Below are 25,795 nucleotides of genomic sequence, written 5' to 3'. Positions count from 1 at the left end.
GAGAGGCAGAGAGATGGAGCAGGAGATAAATAATCCATCTGTGTGTGTGTATGGAGAGGCAGAGAGATGGAGCGGGAGATAAATAATCCATCTGTGTGTGTGTATGGAGAGGCAGAGATGGAGCAGGAGATAAATAATCCATCTGTGTGTGTGTATGGAGAGGCAGAGAGATGGAGCAGGAGATAAATAATCCATCTGTGTGTGTGTGTATGGAGAGGCAGAGAGATGGAGCAGGAGATAAATAATCCATCTGTGTGTGTGTGTATATGGAGAGGCAGAGATGGAGCAGGAGATAAATAATCCATCTGTGCGTGTGTGTATGGAGAGGCAGAGAGATGGAGCAGGAGATAAATAATCCATCTGTGGGGAGGTCTATACACACTACCAAGGTGTAATGCAGTAGTCAAAATGAGTTGAAATCAATACACCACTCAAATAATTATAACGTGAAATATTTTATTACATGAAAATATGAACAATTGGCACTTTAATTTAATGTAATAAAATCAACCTTGTCTTGTAAAACCAAAATCAATCCATGGATTAAAATCACATGGGCAAGAAAGAGCATTCATTTATTTAAAGCAAGACAAACCAACTAGCTATATAACAAACAGTAGTGTGCAGTCATGCTACAATAAGGAAAGTTAAAGAACTTTAGAAAAATAAACATTCTGTGGAATTGAGGTGTTCAAGGCCCAGATAAGCAGAGCATGGCTTTCAACATGTCACCCCTCATGATATCACTGCCAGACAGAACAGCTCTAGCCTGCTGCTAAGAAACTTTAATCACCACAAATCTGTCTACATTACAATAATGAACCACTACCAAATAGTGTGATGGCCAACCATCCTCATTTGTTCCTATAACCAGTCCACCACACTAGTGTTTTGAAAAGGATGTGGTTTTGTTACTGCACTAATGACCACTACACTGCTGATAGTTTTGAACAATATGCATGTAGCCATGCTGAATAACAAAACACAAAAAGCTTTTTGTTGGACTGTAATGCTTGATTTCACTAGTCTGCTACTCTTGGCTTAGAATAGAGACATCTGCAAAGCTGTGCTTTTCTATGGTGGATTGGGACTTTTTTCTCGCGGAGTTGGACTTTTACCTCGTTCTTACACACGGCTCATGATTTATAAGTCTGGACACAATACCGAAACCTTTAGGGCTCTATTCAATCCGTATTACGGAAGTTCAGCGTTACAGCGCGAATCAAATGTAAAGGCAGTGTTTCAGCATTAGCAGAGACTGCATTCACAGTAAACACCTTTACACCCCGAAATCTGGAATGCTTCAGCGATACAGATTGAATAGAGCCCTTAATTAAAGCAGGATTTTGGGACAAGGGGGCTATCAGTTCAAACTAAAACCAGGTGTACATATGTTTTAGGTTCTCTTTGGTAAAAAGATTTAAGAAATTCCACAAGGAATTTTAAGGAAATCTGATTCACATTCATGGTTTAGAGTGAGGTTGCCTCTTATTAGTTTAGCATAATCAATGCCAAAGTAACAATATATTACACTATTCCTACATACTGTACACCTTTAACATCATTAAGGCCAATAGAACATTAACAAAAAAAGAGCAATGCTGAAAAGGTTCTCAAGAGATATTAAATTATATAAGCACACTGACGCCACCAGAGAACTTAGAACAGTCTGCAACTGTTTTGTGTAAAGATTTCACTCAGAAAAAGTATTTTGTATATACACTGATATAACCCACAGATCAACTATCTAAAAATACCCTAACAATATTGAAAACATTATATTTAAGGAAAATAAAATAAATATGAGATTAGTCAACACTATTCCCTATGATTTGCTCAGCAATATACAAAGAGATTGGGAACTTACAACTTTCCTTCTCTTCATTGTCTCCACTTCTCTCTATTGCCTCTGCTTACAGAAGAAGCTGGAATGGACTTAAATATATATATATTTTAAAATTATAATTAGACACACCCCAAGTTGGAATATGGAGAGAGAGAGAAAGAGAAATATATATGTGGAAATAAAAGCTTAAGTTGTAGCTATGTCTGACTTAGATATTTCAATTTCAATATCGTCGAGCACTGTGCCTCATTGTGAATACATCACACCTCAGTCAAGACATTGTATTTAAGCTGATTGGTCTGTGGTGGAACAGAGCAGAGAATGCTCTCCTTTAGTGTTTGTCTGATGGCATGCACATCAGACTTGTTGTCTTTACCAGGTTGTGGAACTATCGAGACAGTATAAATGGAGTGTATTCATCCAAATTGTAGAGCACAAATTTCCTGCATGCTGGAATGTTTCATTCTCAGCTATGTGTATGATACATCTATAACACGCAGAATGAGAAGGCTGATGATAACACACATAGAAAAACAGAGCCCCTGACCAGCCCTGAAATATACCACTTTGGCAACTAATCATGTATCAAACAAAGTCATCCGATAACAGATATAGAAAATAAGGCCTCTGAAGGAACAGCTGTCTTGCATATGCCGTCCTGCTGATTGCATGCCCCCCTCTCCCTCCTTGAGTTCCTGTGTCCCAGTGCTAGAGTGTAGCTAGGACTCTTAAGAAGGAGATAATGAGGACACAGAAGGACTGGCCCACTCCAAACACCAAGGCCTCCAAGGAGATCATCCTCTTCCCTGCTGCTTTGTACACCCCAGCAATGGCGGCACCTACATGCACAAAGACATTTTTGGTTTTTGAAAAGTATAAAATAATTTTTACACTGACTCAATGAGTAGTTTATGTCTACGCGTACAATAATGGATTATGTTGATGGCTTATCAGAACATGAGGTGAGTAACTCACTGGTAAGGACACCACCACACACAGGGCCCACGATACTCATCAGTATGATGGCAATGGGCATGAAGCGGGCTATTTTGTGTTGTCGCAGGGTGGCGAGGGCCAGGAGAGCAGCGGGGAGGTGGAACACCAGTGAAGAGACAGCAGCCCACAAGAAGACTCCATACCACATCTCTGAGACAAAGGAAGTAAGCAGTAACATATATCCTTGCAATGTTTAGAGACTTTACATATGCCTGTGGCCTGACATGTCTTCTGAAATAAATACTACCTTACCCAGTGCCCATTATGTTAATCTGACCCCTTAATCACCCTGCAAAATAATCCAAGCTGCTAACGATTACACATATATGTAACATCTCTCTCACACTAATATATATATAACGTTAGGTAATATATACATAACGTTAGGTAAATCCATTAGAATACTCTAGTGGATTGCCTAACGTTATGGGTAATTTAAAGTTGTCCGTTTTGTACAATAATATTTGTTGTTATTGCCAGCTGGCTAGCTAGCACTTGATTAGCTAGCCAGCTAAAGTTAGCTAGCTAGCTACTTGTTTAGCATTCACAATAGCTAGCTACAGTAGAAGCCATGTTAACTTATCTAGCTAGTAGCTATCTAGTTAGCTAAAGTAGCTCAATAATAATGGACTAACGTAAGGACCCAAACGTTACGATTTACGTCTATTTGAATGTGGTAGCTCACTAAGTAGTATTACTAGCTACGTTAAATCGGTTACCTGGATAATAGTTAACGAAAAATGTACGTTTACAAAGTTTATAATAATGTTGTTCAACTGGCTAACGTAGAACAGTGTGGAATGAATCTCACCTGAGAAGTCGCTAAGCGATGTGTCGTTGCCTCGATTGGTTCCATTTTTCCTAGGGACCAAATTCAAGCTAAGAATTTGCTGCACAAACCCAATCTCGTTATATCCGTTCTGCATGTCTAATGCACAGAACACCACGAGCATGTGTGCGAGACCACGAATATCCGAATAACACCATCAGAACATTAATGTTGGATCTACCTAGCAAGTCGACAAGGGTTGGTTGATCTCCTGTATATAGCCGTTAGCTTGATGTCAACACAACTTGATTTGACGTCACGCCGGTACCAGACTCATCAGAGGCGGGGTCACAAAAAGGATGTCACAATTTTGATAAATTGTTGAATACAATTTCCAAACCGTATTAACATATAAATGTATAATAATGCAATCGATTATGAATACGGTATTCATTTTCCAACAATAAAGAAGCGATAACGCGTCTTTCCTAACGATCGATTGATCCTGTGGCCGTGCCGTAGTAAATCAGGAAGTCAGATAAGCAGCTACCATAGAATTACATAATGATCAATATAGATCCGCGCTCCTTCCTGTAGCTAGTCAACAAAGCCACACGTTTTCATATTGTGGATACTTATGTATTTGTTTGTTATTGTAATTGTAGCTATAATAAACTATACAGCTAGAAACATTTGTTAACTTTAACTGTTATTTTGTAACCGCATGATAGCTACAGACAGTGTTCGTCAGATATCCGGTGCTTTGTAATTTGCTAGCTAGCCAGTTATCCATCATACCTTTACTGCTGTGTTTACTATTGGCAGAAAGTGTAGACTCTTTCTGGAGGGGAAATGATGAATTACTCAGATTATGATTCCGATGGCTATTCTTCAAATGAAGATCAAGACTATGTCCCATCTGGTAAAGTTACTTCCACAAACAGATAGAAATGCAATGCAAGTTGAGCAGATATTTTATTAACGTTACACGCATGACAGAGAATCATAAGCTTATACAGTAGTTATGCAATATTTCCACTGTATGTGTCATATTCTTCATGTATGTAGCTTGATGATAACTAGCTACCGTGTTTGTCATTCAGTTCAAGTCTTACCATGATTGTTGTGTGGTCGACAGATGACAACCTCAGTGAAGATGACATGAATGAATGTGTGAAAGAAGATGGTCTGGAAGGGGATGACCAGCATGGCCAACAGTCAGATAATGTCACCAAGAAGAAAAAGAAGAAAGGCCAAGACATTGGCATGAGGTGAGTGATTCAACACTTTTGTATTTGGCTCCGTTTTTAGACCAATGGTGTCAAATCAAATTGTATTTGTCACATACACATGGTTAGCAGATGTTAATGTGAGTGTAGCGAAATGCTTGTGCTTCTAGTTCCGACAGTGCAGTAATATCTAACAAGTAATCTAACAATTCCCCAACAACTACCTAATACACACAAATCTAAAGGGGTGAATGAGAATATGTACATGTAAGTATATGGATGAGCGATGGCCGAGTGGCATAGGCAAGTGGCAATAGATGGTATAAAATACAGTATATACATGTAATGTGAGTAATGTAAGATATGTAAACATTATTAAAGTGGCATTATTTAGAGAGCATTGTATAAAGTGACCAGTGATCCATTTATTAAAGTGGCCAGGGATTGGGTTTTAATGTAGGCAGCAGCCTCTCTGAGTTAGTGGTGGCTGTTTAACAGTCTGATGGCCTTGAGATAGAAGCTGTTTTTCAGTCTCTCGGTCCCAGCTTTGATGCACCTGTACTGACCTCGCCTTCTGGATTGTAGCGGTGTGAACAGGCAGTGGCTCGGGTGGTTGATGTCCTTGATGATCTTTTTGGCCTGTGACATCGGGTGCTGTAGGTGTCATGGAGGGCAGGTAGTTTGCCCCTGGTGATGTGTTGTGCAGACAGCACCACCCTCTGGAGAGCCTTGCGCTTGAGGGCGGTGCAGTTGCCATACCAGGCGGTGATACAGCCTGACAGGATGCTCTCGATTGTGCATCTCTAAAAGTTTGTCAGGGTTTTTGAAAGGTGACAAGCCAAATTTCTTCAGCCTCCTGAGGTTGAAGAGGCGCTGTTGCGCCTTCTTCACCATGCTGTTTGTGTGGGTGGACCAATTCAGTTTGTCTGTGATGTGTATGCCGAGGAACATAAAACTTTCCACCTTCTCCACTGCTGTCCCTTCAATGTGGATAGGGGGGTGCTCCCTCTGCTGTTTCCTGAAGTCCATGATCACGTCCTTTGTTTTATTGACGTTGAATGAGAGGTTGTTTTCCTGACACCACACGAGTGCCCTCACCTCATCCCTATAGGCTGTCTCGTCGTTGTTGGTAATCAAGCTGAGCACGCACCCTTGTAGGGCCCCAGTGTTGAGGGTGAAGTTGGGCATTGATTGCTTTGTTTTGCTCAGTTTTTATTGTAATTTCCAAGCTAGTCTGCTGAAATCGGTTGATAACCATTTTTGTACGTTATTTTCCTACCACTCTCTTTGGCGATCCTCATAGGAAAAGAAAGAAAGGAGGACTGAAGTTAGAGGAGACAGAGCAGGATGGCAGTGTGGAGGAGCAGGAGGAGGAGGGAGAGTTTTCTGATTCCATGCCCAAGAAGGAGGTGGACGAAGAGAAAAAGAAGAAGAAAGCAGATGATTTGTGGGCCAGTTTTCTGAGTGATGTTGGTCCCAAATCCAAGCCATCTATTCCATCACCACAGTCTACTACTAAACAGCAGGTATTGTACCAAATCTACAGACATCTTGCCCATAGAGACATCCAGGCATATGATAGTTGGAACCTGGGTTCCTGTTACAGCTTGCTGGTTGTGTATGTTGTTTGCATTGGAGTCAAGTTTTTACTCTTTGGAACGCTATGATGTCTAACATTTTTTTTGTCTTTCAATCTTCACCAGGCTGCACCCACAGACAGACCGAAGAAGTCCACTGAGGCCCCATTAGAACGTCATCATTTAGAGCATAAATCTAAAGAGCCCTCTAAAGTCACCATCACTAAGGTCTTTGACTTTGCTGGGGAAGAGGTCCGGTAAGTTTAGACCACTGGTGCACTGCGCACATACCGGTAGCAGTACATTCTTTGACCACCAGGTGACAGTGCAACCTTACATTTGAACCCTTCACATAATGATCCTGAGAAAGTGTCTGCATTCCACAGCATACTGGCGCAATTACATTTCTGAGTTACAACAACACATGTCAGTTTACAGGCCAAATAATTGTCCTGGGAAAGTGGTTTTAGATTAGTCAGGGTCTCACCAGTAGTATTATCTATGTAATATGAAACACATTAAAGGACGTTGCTTATTTTCTATGAAAGACTGAAATCTTTGCAACATATGATTATCATTATCACCCTAATGGATGCAATCTTCTTAAAGAATGTCTTCCCAGAGGATGTACTGGTTGACCTTAATGTTGGACTGGTCTCTTCCTATCCCTGTCATTATGTCCTATTGGAGAAGAGAGGACTGTCTATTATATCTGATGGGGTGCAGTGTTTCTTTTGAGGAATTTAGAAGACTATGATCCAGTAGAGCCTGGTTGTGTAAAGGGAGAGCTAGAAATGATTGCAGGGTTTAAGGAGGAAAGGGAGAAGAAACAGAGGTGCGAGAGGCAGAGACATAAAAAATGCATCAAAAATGTCCACTTGGCAGGAGATGGAAGGAAAGGATTGTCCTCTCATTATTACAAAGTGTTGATTCATGTGTGTGTAAGTGCACATGTGTGGGAGGGGTTTCTTGTACAATTTTCTATTTCATTTTTTTTTTAACTAGGCAAGTCAGTGAAGAACAAATTCGTATTCACATGACGGCCTACCCCGGCCAAACCTACTACCAGGGAGGGACTCAACCAAAAGCAGAAAACATATTTGTTGGTTTTATTGGCTTGTAAACAGTGACCAACCTAAGGGGTTAATGAAACATCGGCCATGTCGGTTTTTGGTTTAAGAAAATACATATATTTTTTCACTGGGGTTATGTTTTTATGTGTGTGTGTGTTTTTATGTGTGTGTGTGAGAGAATTAAATCAAATCAAATTGTATTTGTCACATACACATGGTTAGCAGATGTTAATGCGAGTGTAGCGAAATGCTTGTGCTTCTAGTTCCGACAATGCAGTAATAACCAACGAGTAGTCTAACTAACAATTCCACAACTACTACCTTATACTCACAAGTGTAAAGGAATGAACAATATGTACATAAAGATATATGAATGAGTGATGGTACAGAACGGCATAGGCAATATGCAGTAGATGGTATCGAGTACAGTATATACATATGAGATGAGTAATGTAGGGTATATAAACATAAAGTGGCATAGTTTAAAGTGGCTAGTGATACATGTATTACATAAAGATGGCAAGATGCAGTAGATGCAGCAGTTTAAATGAGTACAGTATATACATATGTGATGAGTAATGTAGGGTATGTAAACATGATATTAAATGGCATTAGAGAGAGGTTGGCAATTTGTTTGTGCCAAAGCAACCCAAGGCTTGTTGTGTGTTTATCAGTTTATCAGCTTGTTGTCTGTGTGTGTGTCTGTCCTTGTGTGTCCTTTTCTTGAGAAATGTACAGTGTTATGTAATTTGATCTCTACTTATGCTCATTAGACTGAGGCCACTAATACAGTCCTGGGTTTAAGTGTCTGCCTGTTACTGTCTTCAGAGTAACCAAAGAGGTAGATGCTGACTCCAAGGAGGCCAAGTGCTTTCTGAAGTCCAAGGAGGAAACACCAGATGTGTGGACTATACCCAGCAGACCAGAGCCCTCCTCCCTCGCCCCTGGACCCAGGTACACCCCCCCACAGTTACTACCTTACATCACCCTTCCTTCTCTAAGTATCTGACTAGTATAGAAGTTAAATATCACTTAGATGTATATGAACAGAAGTACTGCCACTGCTATAAATTACGGTACAGTATAATGTGAAATACTGCTTCATCTACTTTCACCAGCATTCCTTTTTAAATAGGTAGTGAACCCAGTCAGATTTCCATTTTCCCATCACTCAACTTCCTATGACTAATTTATACGTGCATGTGCAAATGGCAGTGGTGCCAATTGTGTTTTCACAGACATGTTTGAATAGGCTGTAAAAGGCTTGTGTGTAGGACATGAGGGTAATCCTCCCAGGTTTCTCTCCATTGATTTGTGACAGCTCCTACAGCAAGCCTTTGATCCTGTCATCCACTCTCTCTGCTACTGAGAAGCCAGGGAGTGGGATTACGACTCGCCTTTCACACTGCTCTGATATCACTGTGTGTTGTGTTTGTGCATATACACTGAGTGTACAAAACATTAGGAACACCTGCTGTTTCCATGACATAGACTGACCAGGTGAAAACTATGATCCCTTATTGATGTCACTTGTTAACTCCACTTCAATCAGTGTAAATGAAGAGGAGGAGACAGGTTAAAGAAGGGTTTTTAAGCTTTGAGACAATTGAGATATGGATTGTGTATGTGTTCCATTCAGAGGGTGAATGGGCAAGACAAAAGATTTGTGCCTTTGAACAGGGTATGGTAGTAGGTGCCAGGCACACCGGTTTGAGTGTGAATTGCAACACCGCTGGGGTTTTCACGCTCAACAGTTTCCTGTGTGTATCAAGAATGGTCCACCACCTAAAGGACATCCAACCGACACAACTGTAGGAAGCATTGGAGTCAACATGGGCCAGCATACCTGTAGAACGCTTTCGACACCTTGTAGAGTCCATGCCCTGACCAATTAAGGCTGTTGTGTTTGGCAAACGGGGCGGGGTGCAACTCAATATTAGGAAGGTGTTCCTAATGTTTTGTACATTCAGTGTACCGTGTGTGACGTATTTGTGTGTGTGTACTGTAATTGTGTGTATCATTGTCTTGCTATGACAGCTCCAGCTGCTCTCCTCTCCTCTATCCCCCGCTCCCCTGCATGGCATTACTTCCCTCCGTTTCCATGGTGTTTAATTACCTTACACGTCTTTCCTCTGAGGCGGTGGCTTGTGTCCAGACAGGTAGTGATCTTTCCCTTACAGAATGTACAGTGTGTCCAGAGCCATTTCCTGTTGTAGATGAGGGGAAAGGGAGAGCTTACCTATAGTACGACAACAGGAAGGAGCCATCAGTCAGTCAGAAGCCCTCCCTCATCATCCCTGTAGACCAGACCCATTATGTTAATTACCTCGCCTTTGAACCACATCATATCACAGCCTGCTGCAGGGACAGGACCAACTTTGTTGTTGTTTTTTATCAGCTCGTAACACTCTCAGGATGTTGAGATAACGTTTGTTACATAAGGGTGGCGGGTGCTATGTTGTTACGGAGGTCACATGGGGCTCTCTCTATCCCATGTTACAACCACTAGTTTCCCGCCTGAAACGAGAGGCAGAGAAGTGTTGACTGTACGGACTGTGTTGTTGCATTTTCCCGCCTTTTGTCCCTTCATTATTTACTCCATCTTCGGCTCTCCCTCTACCTTCCTGTCTGCACCCCATCCTCTCTTGCACTCTCTCTCTCCCTCCCTCTCCACCCCCACTCTCTGTCTCTGCCTCCTGAGTCCTGTTAAGTTGAGTTAAGCCTTCCTCTCTGTCTCTCTCTCTTCCCCTCCCTCCTGTGTGATTTGAGGTTAGCAGTGGAGTGGAAGGCCTGAGTCAGCAGGACAGGCCCCAGACATGTGATCTCCATTGAGTGCAGCCTCTCTTAAAGGAACATGTGCATCTGTGCCATACTGTTCAGCTCTGTCTATCTGTCTGTCTGAGCTCCTACTGCACCTAGCTAGTAGCCACTGCACCCCAATTTGGCCCTGCTGACTGCCCTTACAGCAAACAGAAAATCACTCGTCTGCTTTCCCATTCACTCCCCGTCTCCCTCCATCTGTCTTTTTCTCACACTCTTTCTCACTCTCAATTTGCTATCATTCCTCCTTTTATAGATCTCTTCCAGGGAGCCAATATCAAGGTTACAGTATTGGGCCATATAAAAGCCCTCTGTTGTTGCATAAGGCGTCATAGTTGTGCACTCACACCTAAAAACACCAGCCAACTTTTCATCAATCCCTGATCTAATTGAGAGCAATTGTGTTGATAGATTTGATTGACCTGCTGTCATGCTCTGTGGGTAGTCCTGTGTGTGTGTGTGTGTGTGTGTGTGTGGCAGGGCGATAGTCTGCCAGAGCAGTGGACCACAGTGGCATTGCATAATACTGGGGGTGCAGGCTAAGTGCTATCGATTAGCATGCCACAGAGATTTAGAGCCGCTTGTTGGGAATTCTAATGATTGGTTGATTGATTGCTCTCTGTCTCCGTGGTGTTACCTCACCACTCAACGCCGGGTAACATTGAGTCTGAACACATTAGGGCATACAAACAACACACACACACACACATTTGTGCGCGACTGCGCACACATCATCATCGCTACTGTATCACAACAGTAAGAATATCTTCTACTGCTCCTACTGTAGTCTTGTATATACACACACATATAGTCTGGTCTGCTTGTGAAGAAGATAGGGCTTATCTTGGGAGAGTTTGTTTCCTGCTGGCAGGGTCAGATAGAGGTTCTGTGATTGTCAGTCTGGGAGTCTGGGCTGGGAGCTTGGAATGGACCAGAGAGCAGCACATCATCTGTCTCAACACAGCCCTCTCTTTCCCTACTATATGTCAGCTCATCTTGATTCATTCACCAGATGTATTATTGTTGTGTTCTCAATGAGGGAATGGGTGAGTGTACCAGTTCAGCTTCTGGGCTACTTTCTTTGACAATTTTGACTTGCTTTGGGAGCAGCCAGCACTCTTTTAAATGAGACTGGATTCACCCTAACTGCACGGGTTCCAGGATTATTTCCAGCAACGTAGCAAACTGTTTTAGAGACTGACGGCCTGGGTCTGTTAGTTCTCCAGTCCTCCCTGTCATAATTAGCACCAGAGTGTCACGGATTCCTCCAGAACTTTCATCACGCGCACCTGTCCCCTCTTCCCACTGATTAGTATTTGTATACCATGGTGCTGTCCATTTATTGTTACAATGTGCGTGTGAGTACCTGTGCTGTGTGTTTTGGCTTTCGTGCCATTGTGAATTGCGCAGATGATTCCTGGTCTCGTCCCGTGTGTTAATCATTGTGCACGTTGTGCATGTTAATTATTCAAGGTACTCCTCGCTCTTTTGTTTGGGACTCAACCCTGTGTTTTGTGTACGTGTTTGTTTGGTCTTCATCCCCGTGCCTTTCCACGGCACGCCGTAATTTGGGTACAATAAAAAAAACTATTACGCATTCCTGCTCCTGTGTCCCGAATAATTTTTGACTAACGTGACACAGAGGACATGGACAGCATATTATCCCCCGTAGTGTAAGTAACCTCATTTCTGTTCCTCTATCCCCTGAATACCTCTGTCAATCCGGCAGCAATCCATGTCAAGATTGAATGTAAGATCTCTAAATACGTCATTCATATGCAATGATTTTGTTATTTGATTTTACATTGATATTTTCATACTTACTGAAACTTGGCTTAAACCAAGGACTTCAGTTCTCTAAATCAGTGGTTCCCAAACTTGTTATAGTCCCGTACCCCTTCAAACATTCAACCTCCAGCTGCGTACCTCCTCTAGCACCAGGGTCAGCGAACTCTCAAATGTTTTTTTTTGCCATCATTGTAAGCCTGCCACACACACACTATACAATACATTTATTAAACATAAGAATGAGTGTGAGTTTTTGTCACTACCCGGCCCATGGGAAGTGACAAAGAGCTCTTATGGGACCAAGGCACACATAATAATACAATAATCAATCATTTTGCTCTTTATTTAACCGTCTTACATATAAAACCTTATTTGTTCATCAAACATGGTGAAAAACTCACCACAGGTTAATGAGAAGGGTGTGCTTGAAAGGATGCACATAACTCTGCAAATGTTGTGTTGTATTGGAGAGTCTCAGTCTTCAATCATTTTCAACACACAGTCTGTGCCTGTATTTAGTTTTCATGCTAGTGAGGGCCGAGAATCCACTCTCACATAGGTATGTGGTTGCAAATGGCATCAGTGTCTTAACAGTGCAATTTGCCAAGGCAGGATACTCTGAGCTCAGCCCAATCCAGAAATCTGACAGTTGCTTCTGATTAAATACAATTTTCACAGAACCGTTTGTTGCAATTTCGATGAGGCTCTCTTGTTCAGATATTGGTAAGTGGACTGGAGGCAGGGCATGAAAGGGATAACGAATCCAGTTATTTGTGTCATCTGTTTCGGGAGAGTAATTGCGCACTCAACTCACTCAGGTGCTTCGCTATATCACATTTGACAGTTCACCAAATCAAACAATGATGGAAAGACCTGTGTGTTGTCCTTGTTAATGCAGACAGAGAAGATCTCCAACTTCTTAATCATAGCTTCAATTTTGTCCCACACATTGAATATAGTTGCAGAGAGTCCCTGTAATCCTAGATTCAGATCATTCAGGCGAGAAAAAACATCACGTAGATAGGCCAGTCATGTGAGAAACTCGTCATCATGCAAGCGGTCAGACAAGGGAAAATTCTGGTCAGTAAAGAACACTTTAAACTCGTCTCTCAATTAAAAAAAAAAAAAAACGTGTCAATACTTTGCCCCTTGATAACCAGCGCACTTCTGTCTGTTGTAAAAGCTTTACATGGTCGCTGCCCATATCATTGCATAATGCAGAAAATACACGAGAATTTAGAGGCATTGCTTTAACTAAGTTAACCATTTTCACTGTAGTGTCCAAAATGTCGTTCAAGCTGTCAGGCATTCCCTTGGCAACAAGAGCCTCTCGGTGGATGCTGCAGTGTATGCATGCACGTTACCACTCCACTATGTCTTCCTGTCATGGCATTTGCACCATCAGTACAATTACCAAAATATCTTGACCACCAAAGTCCATTTGATGTCACAAAGCTGTCCAGTACTTTAAAAAAGTATTCTCTCCTGTTGTCCTGGCTTCCAGTGGTTTGCAGAAGAGGATGTCTTCCTTAATTGACCCCTCATAAACGTAACAAACATATACCAGGAGCTGTGCCAGGCCCGTCACGTTTGCTGACTCATCCAGCTGTAATGCATAGAATTCACTGGCTTGTATGCAAAGCAGTAATTGTTTCAAAACATCTCCTGCCATGTCACTGATGCATCGTGAAACGGTTTTGTTTGGTGGAGACATTGTCTGTATATTTTTTTTTAACCTTTTCCCCCAACATTGTCCCAGCCATATCTGCGGTAGCAGGAAGAATTAAAGTCCTCCACAATAATATGGGGCTTGCCTGTCCTAGCCACTCGGTAGCTCACCATACAAGACGCTTCTAGCCCTTCTTATGAATGGTATCTGTTGCTTTTATACATGTCTTACTACTCGAAAGTCATCTTTATTCTCGCTCAAAAAACTCCTGTGGCTTATTTTTCAAATTGTCATGTTTAATTTCTAAATGTCTGCACAAGAGTGAAGGTTTCCTGCGATAGAGTAATGGTTAATGTGATTGGATGTTAATTATTTGATTAGACTACCTGTATTTGACATTGTGTTGTTATTTCACTGAACACTAGATGGTTTAATTTTATTTTTGGCAGTGAAACGAGGCTACTCAGGTGAGAAAAAAACACACCCAAATGTATAGGCCTGTTGGGAAAATATAAATGTACTGTTTGAAAATGTGAATATTTTAAAATATATTTTATGTAATAACAAAAAATAAAAAGTGAACCAAATGTTTATTTGGAGTACCTCCGACGGCATTGCGCGTATCCCAGTTTGGGAATACCTGATCTAAATGAATCTATCCCTCCAGCCCCTTCTTATCGACAGAAATCCTGGCCGTGGTGGGGGAGTAGCCATCATTCATAGACAAGTATATATGTAGCCCGGTGTCATGTGGAAGAATGTCCTCATTTGAGAGTCTTATCTTTTACTTGAACAAGAAACAGGCCTCCTTGTATATTTTAGTGTACCACCCTTCTAAACCTAATAGTTTGTTCATTGCAGAATTCTCCTACCTGCTCTCTTTGGTTGCGCCTAATTATGACAGAGTTATTATTCTAAACATTCATGTGTGTTTCCTAAATAATGAGCTATCTGGGGCGTTTCTTAACCTATTAGAACCCTTTAGCCTTGTGCTCTACGCCACAGGGACCTACACACAACAAAAGCCATCCCCTGATCTCGTGCTGTCTGTCCTATGGTTTGATAACTTGGAAACTATTGATGTGTGTGTCTATGACCATCTCAGTATTGTTTTAAAAATTCTTTCTCCTCCTCTTAAAAACGTCTGTCCCCACTCTCAGGCATCATTAACTCCACAACTGTTAATAAATGTACTGAAGCTTTTAAATCCCCTACTACTGATCATGTTCTTTGTCATCACACTCATGATTTGCAGTTTCAGTGACATATGTCAGGCTGCTTTAGACTCAGTGGCACCAGTAGAAACTAAGAATGACATGCTCACATCCCTTGGTCTCTGCAAACAGTTTTTCTGATTCTTTATAGAAAAGATTAGATTCCAGATTGACAGTAGTCGACACAATCCCAGCTTTTCTGGTCAGGAGGCACTTGAGGCAACTACTCTGAGGCTGTCTACTGCTTCCTTTAGCTCCTTTCAGCAAATATCCTGTGAGTTCCTCCTTGATACTGTAGCTTACATGAAGACCTCCTCCTGCCCCTTGGACGTGATCCCTACTAGACTACTATAAGAGGTTATTATGCCTACTGCTGGCCCCAACATTCTGTCTATTGTAAATCGCTCCCTGACCTCTGGCTCCTTTCCAGACAATTTTAAAACTGCTCTGGTTCAACCTCTCCTTAAAAAGACCAGTCTATAGACCCCCCCTCACTGTGTAATTATAGACCTATCGCTAAACTTGCTTTTTTTTATCCTAGATTTTTAGAAAAAGTCGTTTTCAAGTAATTAGTGGCTTGTTTGAGTATGAACCTATTTGAAGAATTCCAGTAGGGCTCACTGCACAGTATGGAACCTACTTTATTGAAAGTGAGTAAAGACCTTGTTGGCTGCTGATCCTGGTGACTTCTCTATTCTAGTTATTTTGGATCTTAATCCCGCTTTTGATACTGTTGGTCCAAGGTTTCCATTAGGAAAATGTGGAGCCGGACATTTGACCGGCAACATTTTAATTCATGCATTGGACACGTAACCTGATTAGAGCCTCCACCCACGGAGCTCAGAATGACAGAAAACACATTTAGAATATGGTCATTTATATTAACAGGTTGATCTGGAGGCGAAAGAAACGCACACCTGTTTAGGCGACGTGCTCCACTCAGTGGCGGAACAAGAGTTTTATACATGGGGTGGCCAAGGCTACTTCAGGGGGTCCATGGACCATGACAGAAAATGAGTGTGTAACCCTAACCTGGCATCTAAGGTGCATGAATGAATCGTATGATTGCTGATTAGAGGTAGAAGTGATAATTCACTTAACCTGAAGTTCTTCAGTGTGGCAGATAGTGTGGTCCAAAAGGGTTACTTCAATAGAATTCTTTAACATACTATGAATAGTCAGTGTCTCTACCTCGGAACTGCAGCTCAATTTCACGCACGCACACACACACACACAAACGCAGAAATTGACTTTAAAAATAATTTTGGTGCCCATCAATATTTACAGGATCATAAACTTACAGTATCATATGTATGGTCACATATATTATGTTCACTAATATCAAAGAAAAGTTTTGGAATTGGCCTAATCAAGACCAAATGAAATCTGTGTGACATGATACCCTTTGGATTTATAATTTTAGAATGTCAGTGTACTAGCTAGTACACAGTGCAGGTTTTAATCATGACCAGAGGGACCACCTAAGTGCCAAATTATCCTAGGTAGATTTAAAACAGCATAATTCTGCGGTTCTGTTGAGAACTGTCAAAATGTTTCACAAACTCATCCATGTTGAGGGAGCGTGCCCTCCTTGACTCAACACTGAGGATTCAGAGGTCACTTAACCTGTCATCAACCATTGTTGTCCTACGGTGGGTTTTAATCCGTTTTAAAGCTGAGAAGCCTCTCTCGCAAGAAGCATTGCTGACTGGTGTAACAACAGACATCTTACAAAGTCGAAATAGCTCATGGAAGACTTCTTTTATAAGGTTCTAGAAACACAACAAAGTCAAGGAGAGGAGAGTAGACGGTCTGTCCCTTCCACTTTTCTCTCTCATATCAAGAAGCCGCTTGGTTTGATGAACCTCATGTTTGAGGTCCTCTAAATCTGACTCAAAGGTATGAGCAAAGGCAAACAGGCTCCTCATTCAAGAATGTTGTCCTCTTTGCGTTAAGAGACTGGACCCCTTGCATTATCTCGCAATTCTTCTTTGAAAAACACCTCTGCTGTGAGACTGTCAAGCACCTGATAAAACATCTCTTTGGAAACTCTCACCATCACTTTGGTCACTATTTGTCTGTCCTACAGTGCTCATCATCAATGAGTAGTGAAATCTTACGCTTGTTTTAGGCTGTCTTTTGCACACTGTTTGTACACTTATTTTGCAGTGCTCTGACATCTCTTCAACCTCTTTCCATAGTTTTCCAATGTAACCCTCACTTCTGTAGTCCTGTAATGTGTCTGTAAGGGCACCTACTACGTCCACAGCCCTTGCTGGGTCAAGAGAGCTTGATTGGAGCCGGTCAGAAAGACATTTGGCATCACCAAGCACTTCACAAAAGGTAACCAAAAGCCCTATGAAATGTAAATCTATCTGAGAAAGAAGGCCCCTTACCTCCACTGATCTATTTTCAAGTGTGATAGCCTGTAGCACTCTCAGAACTGCTGGAAGCCTGTCCCTCAGGTTACGGCATGCCATGTATCTGCATCTACCTTACATCCGTAAGTCTCTGTAGTTCCCTGTGCTGCTGCTGTGGCTAGAGCTCTTTCTGAACTGCAAGCCACTTGAGATGAACTTACGAGCCAGAATAGAACATTATAAAGCTTCTGCTTTATAGCATTAACTGCCTCAGGCACTGATTTTACAGCATCGACAAGAACTAAATTCAAACAATGTGCATTACAGTGCACATAAAATGCAAATCTTGCACTGTCCTCCACTTTCTTTTTCTGGTCCTCATTTATGACATCTAACATTGATGAGTTGCTGTCAATAGCCCTTTTATGCTGATTCCAAGCATACATAGCATTGATATGATGCTCTGCCTTCAAATGGAGCTTAAACCCAGAATCTTTAAACAGCGCCTTTTTCCAGTTACAAAACCCTGACTGTGATGTGAAGGCAGATTCAGGTGTATTGAACAGAGAAAAATAACTACAGGCGAAACAATAAATCGAATCTTGACTTACAGAATATTCAAGCCATGGATTGAAAGCCCTTTACCTAGTACCATGCTGAGTTCTGGGAAATGTTTTCAAACACGGCTGTTCAGGACCCTCTTCTCTGGATCGTGTAATGTCTGAAATACACGTTAAATAATGTCATATCTCTATGGAAATGTATAATTAAGGGATCCACAATATTAGATATTAACAGCTGCTAACTAAAATGTGCAGTTTAAAGTATAGGCCTGGCCTGCCATTGGGTCCTTTTGGAACAGAAGTCTGATATCTTGCCCTTTCTTTTCATGTTTAATTGTCATATTTTTGCACAGGGTCAGTCTATGGTTACATCTAAGCATCCAATTACCCACATTTGAGTTCAATCTTAATTACAAATCCCCATTATCATAGCTATACCTTAAAATCAACTACCAGCCTAAGTTACTAGTTAGATCATGGCTAGCCCTACTCGGCAGTAAGTAACTTAGCTAGCTATAATGTCTTACACCTTTACGATAGCAAACTGGCTATCTGCAAATTGTGGTAATCTTTTGAGTAATGTTAACAGATTGATAATAACAATTGTTTGATTTGTGTTCAAGTACGAAAATCTAACTTGAGTTAATGGATTTTAACTTACTGAACACTGACAGCTGTAGCCTACTAGTTACCCCACATTAGTTAAGCATTCGTATACTATAACTTACGACACCGCACTTTATATGCGTGTATTACTAACACAGATGTAAACATAATGTTAGGCTAAATTGGGAACCGATCTCTCTTATCTGATTAACTGTTTGTTAATGGAGCCAAAGGTCTAACATTAACTTACACAGCGACTCTACTGTTGTAAAAGTTGTTCAGGAAACGTAAACCCGATGCTAAACCTAAAAACTAACTTCAAATATGATGCTTTCGCCAATCGCGGAAAGACCCCGTGGAGCTGTGGAAATATTCTCTCATTCTGTTTGTTCTTCTTATTCTTCTGTATCTCCCAAACAACGTTAATATTTTCTCGTCATCGATTTGAAAAATGCGCCGCCGAACGTCAAAATAATGCTTCTTTCAACAAGAGGTGAAATGAGATGTCAACCAGCGTCAAACTGCCAATAGGGAATGAAATTTTGGGGTGGCACCCGGGGTGGCCAATCAGATATCTGGGGTGTCCAGTGCCACCCTGGACACTCCTCTGGCTCCGCCCCTTGCTCCACTAAGGCAGTTATTTAATAACTTGTCCTTGTGGTAAAAAATGATGTGGGTATAACGAAGCGCAAATTAAAAGTAGGGATTTTGGAGCACCATTGGGTGCAAAAACTCGACGTACCCAGTTGCGGCCCACTTTTTGGAAACAAACCACTATATTTCGTCCCTTCGTTATGTTGGTATTGAACACGTCACCGTCCCTAGGGGGTGACCGTGACAATTTATTGTCAAACTGAGAGGCTGCCTGGATGTATAATCTAAAGACCATTGCTCCCTTCGGTCTCAACGTAGACTTTGATCTGAAGCCATTCCTGTGATTTTTGCTATTCATTGTAATTGTTTGGCCTGTGTAGCCAAAATGATCGTATGTTATCCATTGATGCTTTTTTATATGTTGTATTTATATCTGTAAATGAATCAATGAAATCAAGCCACACCTGGCCATGGTTACAGACACCTGTGTGTCTTTGAAACTATACAAACTAGTGACCCGCAGTGTTTGTCATAAACGTTAGTTATTAAATTATTGCATCTGAGCTCCTAGAGTGTGCAGCTCTCATTTTCTTTTTAAATTCATATTAACAGAACATGCAAGTCGAGGATGCAATGATGTGTGGTCCTTCTTACCGGATTCTGACGTGCACTTTGAACATGTTAGAGTAACTGTCCACATTTACTTTTCCTCCGCCAATCTACTATAGTAGAAAGGTTTAGGCTACCTATTCTATTGATCAACTTGTCAAGATAGAATGGCCTATTCCAAACAGACTCTGGAACAGTTGTGGGACGATAGATCCTAAATTCATGTAGCCTAGGCTACATAAAAAAAGGTTAAAAGGTAATGTGTCTGATACAACAGAATGTTTAGCTTAAAATGTTGATAACTATTATTTCCTCACATTAGAAGCGCAGCAATACGCACAAGGCAGTTGGCTACACGCACATGTTCCACCCATAATGCAATTAGCGGTAAAACACAGTTGTCAAAGGGCACTGCACATGCAAGCGGTTTCATGTGACCGAGATGAAAATATCAGTTATAAATTTGGAAAGAGACACATGCATCATAATATGTATTAAAACGTTCAGGTTTCAGACAATTAAGTACATGTTACAAAGTGGTGTGCGACGCGCTGATGAAGGCTGCCTTCCGTTTGATGCCGCGTTCAAAACAACTGGGAGCTTGGAAATCTCTGACTTCAGTGTGTTCAACAAAAAACTAGCTCTGACTGGGAAAAATTGTTTTGAAGGGTCATCCAACTCGGGCCACTATCCAGAGCTCTGACTGATAAATAAGATACTTAATGAATGTACTTTACACACACGCCAATTTAATTCCACTAAATTATGTGAATTATCCTATAGAGTAGAATGATAACCATGACCAGTCAAATGCATTTACTTCGACTGGTATTTCCATCAATAGGCAAAAAAACTATTCAAATCTCATTTTGCAATAATGTTTTATCTGCTTTTCAAAAAAAAAAAATACAGACAAAAGCCAGCTATTATCGGCAAATGAAAACCCTGTATTGATCATAACATCCTTGTTCATCGGCTGGAGAGGTGGGTGGGAATCTCTGGTGTTGCCCTCAACTGATTCCGGTCATATTTATATGGCAGACGTTTCTCAGTGAGTATGGGTGGCTCAGTAGAGTCCCCAGCACCTATTAACTATGGTGTCCCTCGGGTCAATTCTGGGCCCCATCCTTTTTTCTCTGTACGTGCTTGACATCATCTGCAATCATAACATTCAGTTTCACTGCTATGCTGATGACGCACAGCTTTATTTACCAATCAGACCCAGTGACCAAGCTAGCGTAGCTACCCTTCACAAGTGTTTTGCCGACATCAAATGTTGGATGTCTGACAAAAAAGTTATTCCAGAAACCTTGGTGTCTTCTTTGACCCTGACCTAAACTTTGAGCTGCATGTAAAGAAAGTTTAATTTAATTAATTTAAAGTTATGTGGACACCTGCTTGTCCAACATCTCATTCCAAAATCATGGGCATTAATATGGAGTTGGTCTCCCCTTTGCTGCTATAAAAGCCTCCACTCTTCTAGGAAGGCTTTCGGGGACTTGCTTCTCTTCAGCCACAAGAGCATTAGTGAGGTCAGGCACTGATGTTGGGAGATTAAGCCTGGCTCTCAGTCAGCGTTCCAATTCATCCCAAAGGTGTTTGATGGGGTTGAAGTCAGGGCTCTGTGCAGGACAGTCCAGTTTTTCCACACTGATCTCGACAACCTATTTCTATAAGGACTTCGCTTTGTGCATGGGGGCATTGTCATGCTGAAGTTTGGGGAAGGCCCTTTCCTGCTATCACCACAAAGTAGGAAGCACAACTTTGAATGTCATTGTATGCTGTAGCGTTAAGATTTCCCTTCATTGGAACTAAAGGGTCTAGCCCGAACCATGAAAAAACAGCCCCATACCATCACACTTTACAGTTGGCACTATGCATTCGGGTAGGTTGAGTTCTCCTGGCATCCACCAAACCCAGATTCGTCTGTCAGACTGCCAGATGGTGAAACGTGATTCATCACTACAGAGAATGCATTTTCACTGCTCCAGAGTCCAATGGTGGTGAGTTTTACACCACTCTAGCTGATGCTTGGCATTGCGCATAGTGATCTTAAGGCTTATGTGTGGCTCCTCGGCCATGGAAACCCATTTAATGAAGCTCCAGACGAACAGTTATTGTGCTGACGTTGCTTCCAGAGGACGTTTGGAACTCAGTAGTGAGTGTTGCAACCTTGGACAGACTATTTTTCCGTGCTATGCGCTTCAGCACTAGGCGGTCCCGTTCTGTGAGTTTGTGTGGTCTACCACTTCGCAGCTGAGCCATTATTGATCCTAGATGTTTCCACTTCACAATAACAGCACTTACAGTTGACCGGGGCAGCTCTAGCTGGACAGAAATTTGACGAACTGACTAGTTGGAAAGGTGGCATCCTATGACGGTGCCACGTTGAAAGTCATTGAGCTCTTCAGTAAAGCCATTCTACTGCCAATGTGTGTTTATGGAGATTGTATGGCTGTGTGCTCAATTTTATACACCTGTCAAGAACAGGTGTTGCTGAAATAGCCGAATCCACTCATTTGAAGGGGTGTCCACATACACTATCAAAAGTTTTAGAACTCCTACTCATTTTATTTTATTTTTTTATATTAAAAAAACTATTTTCTACATTGTAGAATAATGAAATAACACACATGGAATCCTGTAGTAACCAAAAAAGATTCTTCAAATAGCCACCCTTTGCCTTGATGACAGCCCTTTGCCTTGATGACAGCTCTGCACACACTTTATATACACAGCGGTATATAAACTATATAGATGCTTTCATTTCCTCACGTCTAGATGACTGTAAGTTTTTGTATATGTCTCAGTAAAAAAATCACTCCCATTGTCTACAGTTAGTTCAAAATGCTGCAGCTCTGATTTTAACAGGCACCAGACATTTCTACCATATCACACATATTTTAGCTGCCTACCAGTCACTTTTAGAAAACATTTTAAAATGGTATTAATCACGTTTAAGGCTAAGTTTAGCCCCATCCAATATCTCTGATATTTTGTCTCCCTATATACCAGGACGAAGCCTGAGATCCCTGTTAGGACACTGTTGACGATTCCAAAGTCTAGGCTGAAAACAAACATTGACCGGGCCCCTAGACTTTGGAATGGTCTTCCAGGCTTGCAAATTCAGTGCCTCTTTTTAATCCCTGCTGAAGACATACTTTTATAAAGATGCTTTTAATGTATGATTTCAATGTCATTAACACAGAGAGAGTGTGTTAACAATGACATTAATAATGAACCATTGTTCTCTATGGGCCACAGTAGTAATAATAACTTGATGTATATAGCGGCTTTCCGATACAAGAAACAAAGTGCTTCACATAATAAAATATAAGTATTAAAAAAATGACTGGAGGAAAGAGAATGAAAAAAGATCGCTAATTAAAATCATACCTGCTGACTGTAGTTGTCTATGAATAAGCCTGTGTTATGGTGTGTAAGTTAAGAGGCCAGCAGAGCTGGGAAAACAGGGCAATTGCCTTTGTTGATCTTTTCCTGTATATTTGTGTGTATCACCTATGTTCGCTGTGTGATTGTATTAGTGTGAGTGAGGGTGCGCACGCACACATTTGTGTGAGCGATAGCAATTATGTCTGCAATATATTCTCAACTTAGAGGCCTGCTTTTCTAATTGTAGAGGGAAATCTCAGGGGCCTAAAAATAAACCTGCTCATTGTTATTACAGAGATGGTGAGGAAAGCTATCATACACTTAAGTCTGGCCTGATTCTACACCCAGGGCAGATGGACATGTCTGTCTATACACACTTCTCAATGTTGTGTGTGCGCTCACATGTTTTTCCCTGTGTGTGTGAGTTTGAACCTGACTGGAACTCTTTGCTCCCAGATCAGAACATTCTTATGAATTCTTAATTCTTTTTTTTTTTTTTACACTCTTTGCTCGTCTCTGTTTGATCTGAAAGGCCAACTCCAGCACTTTTCAGCCTCCTGTTCGTTATTTCCAGCATAATACTGTCAGCATATTTGAAAAAAAAGCACATTTATAATAAAAAGTAAAAACAACGATGACATCATCAAATACCCTCCCTTTGGCTAGAAACTCATTCCAGATTTTGAAAATGTATTTTTAATCCTACCCTGTAATGTCAAGGGGGATCATTTTTTTTAGGACATTTCATATCATTTTAACCACAGATTTTAGAAATGCTCTGTTCTCACATATGTATGGTTTGGTGCTGGAGATTATGAGTATGAGGTTGATAAGTGGCGTAATTGCCCTTTTAAAGAGCCACTGAACATGCCAATTAGCACGTGTGTTTTTCTGTTGTTCGTTAGAAAAATACGATTTTAGTCTTCGTGGTGTGTTTCCTGATCGATTCCACATTTGGTTAATGATTTGTGTCCCCCATGAGACACTGTATTTCACTTCCCTCAAATCCCCAGAGACGCGTGGTGAATTTTTATATTTTGACGTGGATGTTCTAGTTAGGACGCTATTTGACATCTAACTATGGTGTTTTAGGAAGCCTATTTCACTTCCTCAAAATCCCCAGAAGAACTCAAGAAATCTGATGAATTTTTATATTTTGGACGTGGATGTTCTAGTTGCGCTATTTGACATCTAACTATGGTGTTTAGTGCAGTATTTCTCAAGTTAAGAAGCGTGCAACGTATTGCCTTATGTAAACAGTCGGAGCTGCTGGGAAGGTCTGTCTCACTATGCTGTTGGATAGAGAGAAATCACTACAGCTGTTCACCCCATGTTAGTGGGCAAATGGACATCATCAAATCAAAACCCAACTTTATTTTACCCAGTGTGATGTACAGATGTTCCAAACTCCATTTTAGAGAGGACTGACTTTACCACCAAAATGATCCTATTTACACTTTGTAGTCAATTTTGGCACAAAGGGATTCACAGCTTTTCAAAACAGTCGGTCTCCCCTTCTCATTGGACTGCATGCTGCTGACCATCCTCTGGTACTCTGTAGCTCGCTTATGTTTCCCACCTCCCTTAGAGCTCTGAGAGAAGCCTCCAGGGGTGAGGGGTCAGGGGGGTAAGTGGGGTCAGAGGCAGCAGCAGTAGTGACCAGGGAGAGAGGAGACGTGTGACTGAGGGAGTGAATGAGTAATAATAGAGCAGAGATTATGGATGATGAGTCTGAGGAGTTGTCAGTGAAGAGGGAGAGAGGTGGGGAAGATGAGTGGATTTAGGAACATGAACACCCAAGTGAAGGACCAGTCATGGTGTTATGCTTCAGCAGGGCTATCAGATGCATCTCTCCACCATTGGTTATGTATGAGTGGTACACATTGCTATGTTTGTAATGAGAGTGTGCTAAAAGGCCTACTACCGTCTTTAAGCTGCAGAAAGAGCATCCACACATACTAATGAGAACTCTTTATAGAACCCTGCTGTACAAGCACCACCATCTATAAAGCTGTGTGCCATATCTTATTTTGAGGTCTCTATGTTTAGGTTTAGGTAGAGTTCTGTGGTGTCCTGGTAACTGTTGAGGAGCTTGTCGTAGGCACCCATAGAGAAGCAGCCCTCTGTTTGGTGTGTGTACACTCTGCCCAGTCGGGTGACCAGTGAGGTAATATTGATTCTGTGTTGGGGAACACTAAACACACAGTTTCACTGGTCCCCCCTACTCATTCACTCTCCTCTGTTATCTGACACACCAGTATGACAGTACAGCACAGGGGTTTTGTAGTCTAGAGCCAAGAAGCGTCTAAGAGTGTACCATGATGACCTAAAAACATCAGAAACTGACAGCATAGGGAGCATTCTGTTATGCTTCTTGGTAGATATTTGTGAAGGGAAACAAACTGAGATGCTCTTGCATGTTCTTCACCTAAAGATTCCACAGATGGACATGAATCGGTCAAGAAAATCCCTTTAAAACCTTCACTCCAGTATCTCATTACATGTCCATTGTATAGCCTTTAACCTCATGGTTACACCACCTTATAAAATGTTTTGCTCAGTGGGAGATTTGGAGATTGTGACAGCAACTATGTGAGCTTATTACAGTAATATACTATATCCTGGAATTTCATATCATCTTCAAAGTAGAAGAACCCATTACCTTCTATTGACTCTTGTGTGGCTTGTG

The 25,795-nt window shown here is 41.4% G+C and overlaps 2 protein-coding genes and 1 long non-coding RNA gene across 4 annotated transcripts in view; 1 reads left to right on the top strand and 2 right to left on the bottom strand.

The window, feature by feature from the left end:
• Nucleotides 1–439: 439 nt before the first annotated feature.
• On the bottom strand, nucleotides 440–4,081 carry LOC115109376 (transmembrane protein 170A-like). Its single transcript, XM_029634201.2, has 3 exons — nucleotides 3,654–4,081; nucleotides 2,822–2,992; nucleotides 440–2,685 (listed from the first exon to the last, which is right to left on the bottom strand). Exons 1-3 carry the CDS (start codon nucleotides 3,793–3,795, stop codon nucleotides 2,555–2,557), a joined length of 444 nt encoding a protein of 147 aa, XP_029490061.1. The 5' UTR covers nucleotides 3,796–4,081; the 3' UTR covers nucleotides 440–2,554.
• Nucleotides 4,082–4,158: 77 nt separating this feature from the next.
• Nucleotides 4,159–25,795, top strand: part of cfdp1 (craniofacial development protein 1) — a 55,776-nt gene continuing 34,139 nt past the window's right edge. Inside the window, exons 1-5 of the mRNA XM_029634200.2 lie at nucleotides 4,159–4,533; nucleotides 4,750–4,882; nucleotides 6,144–6,366; nucleotides 6,544–6,674; nucleotides 8,319–8,444. Coding sequence (XP_029490060.1) covers nucleotides 4,464–4,533; nucleotides 4,750–4,882; nucleotides 6,144–6,366; nucleotides 6,544–6,674; nucleotides 8,319–8,444 — 683 coding nt within the window. The 5' untranslated portion in view covers nucleotides 4,159–4,463. The remainder of the gene's footprint in view (nucleotides 4,534–4,749; nucleotides 4,883–6,143; nucleotides 6,367–6,543; nucleotides 6,675–8,318; nucleotides 8,445–25,795) is intronic.
• On the bottom strand, nucleotides 7,511–18,993 carry LOC115109377 (uncharacterized). 2 transcript variants are annotated; one of them, XR_003860511.2, is made up of 3 exons: nucleotides 18,761–18,993; nucleotides 17,953–18,062; nucleotides 7,511–9,787 (listed from the first exon to the last, which is right to left on the bottom strand). It is a non-coding gene; the product is annotated as an uncharacterized LOC115109377 (long non-coding RNA). The 2 variants fall into 2 exon arrangements; XR_010461105.1 differs by having other exon boundaries at nucleotides 7,511–18,062.

The sequence above is a fragment of the Oncorhynchus nerka genome, linkage group LG25, assembly GCF_034236695.1.
Source record: "Oncorhynchus nerka isolate Pitt River linkage group LG25, Oner_Uvic_2.0, whole genome shotgun sequence".
NCBI classification, from domain to species: domain Eukaryota; kingdom Metazoa; phylum Chordata; class Actinopteri; order Salmoniformes; family Salmonidae; genus Oncorhynchus; species Oncorhynchus nerka.
The sequence above is the reverse complement of the archived record's forward strand: the minus strand, read 5'-3'. Positions and strand labels throughout refer to the sequence as shown.

What these genes read in the sequence shown, in the direction of transcription:
- LOC115109376 (XM_029634201.2), bottom strand. Translation starts at nt 3,795, where the DNA reads ATGCTCGTGGTGTTCTGTGCATTAGACATGCAGAACGGATATAACGAG. An exon ending in ATCGCTTAGCGACTTCTCAG is followed by an intron (nt 2,993 to 3,653) that starts GTGAGATTCATT and finishes CCTTTGTCTCAG; the next exon opens with AGATGTGGTATGGAGTCTTC. An exon ending in GTGTGGTGGTGTCCTTACCA is followed by an intron (nt 2,686 to 2,821) that starts GTGAGTTACTCA and finishes TTGTGCATGTAG; the next exon opens with GTGCCGCCATTGCTGGGGTG.